General features: G+C 40.3%; 1 protein-coding gene across 1 annotated transcript in view; it reads right to left on the bottom strand.

Moving 5' to 3' along the window:
- tspan33b (tetraspanin 33b) overlaps window positions 1–1,515 on the bottom strand; it is a 17,541-nt gene extending 16,026 nt beyond the window's left edge. Inside the window, exon 1 of the mRNA XM_005734805.1 lies at window positions 1,298–1,515. Coding sequence (XP_005734862.1) covers window positions 1,298–1,393 — 96 coding nt within the window. The 5' untranslated portion in view covers window positions 1,394–1,515. The remainder of the gene's footprint in view (window positions 1–1,297) is intronic.
- Window positions 1,516–6,511: the final 4,996 nt, after the last annotated feature.

The raw sequence follows: 6,511 nt of genomic DNA, 5'->3' as shown, positions 1-6,511 counted from the left end.
TTTAGTGGCGGAAACGGGCTTCCATAGTGATCATCTGTTAAAGCAACCGACTCTGGTTGTGAAACGATCCTCACGATAACTGATGATTTCATTAATTTTTTACCTGAAAACAAAGAAAAAATTCATTTTTATGAGGTTTTTATCAGATTTAAATTTGAAATGGAATAAAAAAAATTGTGTCAAAATGTTTGAATTAAGTTTTAATTAAAAGTGGGGGAAAATCCACTTCATATTAATGAAGTATCAATCAAACCAGATGGGGACATGTTTTGACCCCTGAGGACCACAGGTGCATGGAAATCGGGAGGACATTATGAGGGTTAAGGACACTTGGGCAATCCAGCGGGACAATGATCCAAACACACCAGCGAGTACACCTCTGAATGGCTCAAAAAAGCAAAACAAACTGAAGGTTTCGAGTGGCCTATTCAAAGTCCGAACGCAGATCAGGTTGAGATATTTTGGCGTGACCTTCAACAAGGCCATTCATGCTTGGAAACCCTCCAATGAGACTTCATTAAAACTATTCTGCAAACAAGAGTGGGCCAGAATTTTTCCACAGCGATGCGAAAGACTAAATACCAGTCATCACAAACGCTTGATTGCAGTTCTTGCTGCCAAGAGTGACACAACCACTTATTAGGTTGAGGGGGCAATTACTTTTTCACACAGCACCGGGTAGGACTGGATAGCTTTTCTTTCCTTCCTTGATAAACGAAAGCATCGTTTACGAAACTGCATTTATTTGGACAATCTTTGTAATATTAAAATTTGTTACATGAGCTTAAATTTATAAATGAGACAAAAATGAGAAAGCGGGAAGGGCAAATACTTTTTCACAGCACTGTAACTGTGGACTCTGCATTTGTGCAACCATGCTGTGAAATGATGCAGCAGTTATTACATTCAGAAACAGCTTCCAAGTAGAATTCATTTACAGAGTACTAGTGTGCTTACATGGTGTTTTATGGTTTAGTATGAGTCAGTACTCGATTTATTTGTTACGAATGCATTGCTGCAGTGATGTGTACAGGCAATCAAAGTTCTCATGTGTAACTGTACTAAACGTGAAATAGGTAGCAGCATGGAAGCTGGGTGCTCCTGCTGTTTTTAACTCCTGATAATATCTGAATTTCTTTTCTCCATTTATTATTTATATACTTTTTGGTTTTTCTTTGCAGCAGATCTGTCTTCTTTGAAAGCTCTCTGATTGCTGGTGATTTGCATTCTCCAAAATATTTAGAGTATATTGTCTGCCGGGACGGCACAACACTTTTATCGTTGCAACTCTACTCACCCAAAATAAGAAGCTGAAGAAGAAGAGAAAGTATCTGATCCACGGGTTGACAAAGGAGAATGTCTCAGCTCGGTCCAGATTCAGTTTCCGGTCCATTATTTATTGAGGTGTAAAGCTACAGCGAGTTTCACTTGTAAACAGTCCCCAGTTCCTGCCCCACCCAGCAGATCTGCAGGCGCCATGTGAATCTGTGAGAAGCGGGTGGGTTGCAAGCTGTGCTGGTGTTGGGGTGGCTTAAAAAAAAGGGGGGCATGGATTTGTGACGCCGCCTCACCGTGCTGGTGAGACCCAGAACTGTCCATGTAGGCTGATGGGTCAGATTGCACAAAAAATATCTCTAGCTGACAGCAGCTGAATGGCCTACAAGCTGCCTTTAGTTTACCCCTGTGCATTCTGTCTCCTCTCGCCATTATGTCAAAGGGCCTAGATTCCACATCGCACAAACACAGTGCACTCGTCTTTCTGTATTAATGTTTATTGCTTGTGAAAGTTTCATGTTCTAGTCTGCAGATTACAGATTCAGATTACTGTTCCAGTGAATAAAGCAGAAGGACGGTTGACAGAGGCTGGACAATGACATTTTTGAGAACATCTAATGTAGTTACATGACATTGCCTTTTGCTGTGATGTCTCCAGTGTGCTTTAGATTGAATCTGCCAAACTTTGAGTAAATAACATTCAAACCAATAAAGAAGTTAAAAAGAAAGAAAGAAGTCAAGCCACAAACTCTGTGAAGAGATATAGATTGAAAGACTAAAGCTGATTATTGACTGGTGATGAAGGATCATCTGTCAGAATGACCGGAAACACAAAAACGTAACTATAAAGTTAATGTGTTACATCATCACTGGACACCTGATCCCTCAGTAACTCAGTGACTTGCCAGAGACTCATATTTAATGAGTTTCACCTTTTTTTTTTTAGATTGAATACAAATCAGATTTTAGTTGAACAGAACCTTAACTGGGAGGAGGTTGCACTCTGTAATTATGCAACATTTTTACTTTACCTTTGGTAGTGCTAATGGAATCTATGGATTCCAACTGGGAGTGATATGAAAAGAGAGATGATACGGATGGGTGATACCATAGTGATGTCCTGAGCTGTGCAGATACCTCGAGCTTTGTTTGAACACAGAAATTAGAAGTATGGTGGATCTTCCTGTGATTGGCTCCAATCAATATATTGATTGGAGCCAATCACAATATAGAGTTTTTGATGGTACTTTCCTCAGAAAATTGTGTCATGAATCATCAGATTTTTTTTGTATGTGCCTCAAATCTTTGTGGAATGGATTCAGAAAATTGCTGGAAACATTCCTCAGAGATTATGGTTGCAACAATTTCGCATCACACGGTTGCTGAATCACTCCACCACATCCTGGAGGTACATGGGGCAAACCATTATGTCACCACTGATACAAGGTAAGCTAGATCAGTGTTTCCCAAACTTTTGGAGCCACGGCACCTACTTCACATTAGAACAATCACACAGCACACCACCAAACAAAAATGTCACAAAAAGCACATTGATAATTTTTTCCCGCACAGCAGGCATAGTGGAGTTGGCTCGGTTTGTCCCCAGTATACCTTTTTTGCTTTCTTCTGGCATTTCATCTGGGTCGGAATTTTCCCCAGGGCCTGGGTCAGAGTGACTACTTTTTATTTCAAATATTTATGTATTGCTATGTAATTTCTTCTTCGTCTTCTTCTGTTTTACTGGCAGTTGGCAACCCATTTAATGTAATCGATAGATAATGTAATTGTTCTGCCCATTACTCACACCGATCGCCTGGAGTACTAATCAGGTGGAACCAGGTAATCTTCCACGGCACACCTGGTCATTTCTCGTGGCACAGTGGTTGGAAACACTGGGCTAGATTGATGTCATCATGTAGTTCATGCCAAATTCGGACATTCCCATCCAGACTCATTAAACCAGGCAACCTTTTTCTGTTGCCCAGTTTGGGTGAACCCATGTGAGCCTCAGCTTGACTTAAGTTGCAACCGGTGTGGTCTTCTGTTGGTGTAGTCCATCTGCTCCAAGGGTTTATGTGCTGTGCTTTCAGAGATGAACTTCTCCATAGCCTGCTTGTAACAAGTGGTTATTTGACTTCCTTTCCTGTTGCCTTCCTCTTAGCTTGAAGTAGTCTAGCTACGCTCACTGGATATTTTCTCTTTCTCAGACCATCTTTGCAAACTCTGAAGGTGGTTGTGTGGGAAAATCCCACAAGATCAACGGTTTCTGAAATACTCAGACAAGCCGTCTTAAAAGCAAAGTCACTTAAATCACCTTTCTTCCCCATTTTGATTCACGGTTTGAACTTGACATGTTAATGTATTCATCTGTAACATAATGGCCAATAAAAACCAAACATCTTGTAATTTTTACACTAATTTTGCTTCATCTGTAATCGTAAAAAATAGTCTGTAATGCTAATCCTAGCTAAGCAAAGCTAGCCAGTTGCTGGCTATGGCTTCATATTTATAGCACAGACAGAAAGTGGTGTCGTCCTCCTTCCATGAACTCAGACAAAATACAGCGATTTGACCAATTTTGCTTTATTAATGGAATTTGTGTCATTATAATAATAAAATGTAACTATTTTCAGCCAAGACATTCACAACCAGCAGCAGGTTAAATTTGCGACCTACCCACTCAAGGTTTTTTTTCTTATTGGTACTATTTTCCTCAGTGTAGAAAATAACTAGATATCACAGCTGTATGCTTCTTTGCAGCATCCCAGTTGCTTCCACTTCTGACTTAAAAGCACACAAACACAGTAAATGGGACTATCTGAAGAGCACTATAAGGTCAAGACCTTACATTATTGTAGAAAGCAACAAAACAAATCCCCTATTGAGCACCAGTGGAGAAGACAAACTCTCTTGTATCTGCAAGAAACCTCTAACAGTACCATACTTAGGCTGGGTGGCAATCCGTTTGGCTGAGAGGAAACGGGGAACGATAGATATTCTGAGCACTTGCTGGCTGCTTTTCTGTTATTGCATTCCAAAATATACCCCATACTGGTGGTGGCATAGTGTGTGGTTGTGGAGGTCAGATCATATGATACAACACTCATAACTCTGCTTCATGGCAAAATACCAATTAGATAACCTGGAGCTGACCTATTGAAAAACAATAGGGTCCAGGTGTGTGAAAACGATGAGATGGCATGGCTGTGTTGTGTTGAACTCTGAATAAAACAACCAACGTACCTGCATAGTTTTGACATCTTTAGATGGTTGAAAACCCTTAAATGAGAGCATGTGTCTAAAATTCCACCTGCTACTGCAGATCTATTAAGCACAGTGGAGGTTTAAAAGAATAAATAATAGGAAGCAACAGTAACCCTGCAGCAGTATGAGCCATGCTGTTCTTGCATGTGATGTTTAAAAGATGACAAGCATACCCCGCGAAACAAGACCGTGTGAGAACAAGCAGTACCAGAAACAACCTGCAGATCACCTCCACTGCAGGTTAACAAGTTCAGCAGTCCTGTGTGGGGACAAATTAAACAGCCTCATTGAAACGAAAGCCTTCCAAATTCAGGTTAATGAAATGAGTTGTGCGGTGGATGAGGTGGGAAATAAAAAATAAAAGTATCCGTGATTGATTCTTTTCACTTTATTTCAGTACGTTATTCATACAAAATAATCTGTACAAAGGCTAAAATAGGTCATAAATTTTTTTTTTGCATAGAAGGAACAGTGATGGAAAAACAAAAAGCCCGGGTGGAATGGCACAATAAACTCCACTCACTATCGCACACAGGCCCGATAACAATTAGGTTAAAAGGAGGGGATCAAGCTGCACACAAAAATACTGAGCTTTTCACTCCGCGCTGTTGAAGCGTGAGACAAATTGGCAATGGTTCCCACTTTCATCATCTTCACTTTGTTCTTTAGAAAAAGAACCTCTTCTTGACTGGCTCACCACCATTAGCTCATCTCAGCATCTTTAGGACAACAGTCCCCCAGGTTTTGTTATGCTTTTTTTAAAAAGAGCCCATTTTCAGACAGGGATTGCATACACAGAACACTTCATGTATCATGGGATCTGCTGACGCCACTTCACTTTGCTCTTCATGCCGAGTCTTCCACTCCACCCCCCAAACCCCACAAACAAATTCTGAATCAAATCTAATTGACGGCAACATAAAAAGGGAATCCGAAGCATCAAGTCATTAGACAAGAAAGGCAATAAGCGTACTGTACCGAGAGATTTTTTCTGACACTCTTTCCTTTATTTAAAAAATAGTTGATTTAGCGAGTAAAGAGAAAGTAGTGCACCAGCTAGTATAGATATTCAGAGTGCTTTCACGTGTAGCAGAAAACTCCACAGGACAAGGCTGGCAGGTATCAGATAGTGCCACCCAGCAGAACACAACATCAAACACACCATTTCTAGAGCATACATTTCCACTGCTCACATATTCAGCTTCAGCACAGGGGAAGGATTAGGAGCAGATTACAGAAATAATATGTCGAAGGTGGCAAAAAATGATTCTGACACACACACAAAACGAAAGGAAACAACAACAAAAAACAGTTTTTATGTTCAGAATTTTTCACAGCAGACGAAACCCAATTACTGCATGTGCATCCTTCCTTCACCATTTCCGTGGCTTACTGGGAGTGCTTCCTTGGGTGAGACGGAATATTTTATACTCCTTCAAAAAAATCAATTAAAAAAAAAAAGAAATCATGTTTTACTAAAAGATGAAAATGCAGTCAAAAATATATGAGGACTGTACTGACACAAACACAAATTTACTGAACATTTACACCGCTCTCGTGCTTGAAGAGAAAACAGAGGCAGGAAATCTGGCAGACATAAAAAGTGGATAACATACAGTACAAGTGTCTGTAAATGAGCATAAAAAGGGCACGGGCTGTCAGAAAACCAGCCTGCTGATGTGAATGTTAGGCGAAGTGGCAGAGGTATAACAGTAAGTTACATCACTTGTAAAATGGGCATATTTACAGTGAGCTGATACACTGGAGCGAGATGAACTCTGTTGTACAGTCGTCTAACAGTTCATGCTCTAAGAGTACAGAATGGGTCCTGCACTGGCAGTTTGAAGAGATACTGCAGATTATAGCTGCGCGTCCTAATTCAATTTAATTTGATCCTAATACAAAGAAGCACAACGACAAAAGCGCAGTATGTCTTTTGTGGACTTTGCCTGATACTATATGCCAGATTTTC

Source organism: Pundamilia nyererei, unplaced genomic scaffold (genome assembly GCF_000239375.1).
Source record: "Pundamilia nyererei isolate P.nyererei 1_Seehausen unplaced genomic scaffold, PunNye1.0 scaffold00060, whole genome shotgun sequence".
NCBI classification, from domain to species: Eukaryota; Metazoa; Chordata; class Actinopteri; order Cichliformes; family Cichlidae; genus Pundamilia; species Pundamilia nyererei.
Note: the sequence above shows the minus strand (reverse complement) of the source record. Positions and strands in the feature narration are given on the sequence as shown.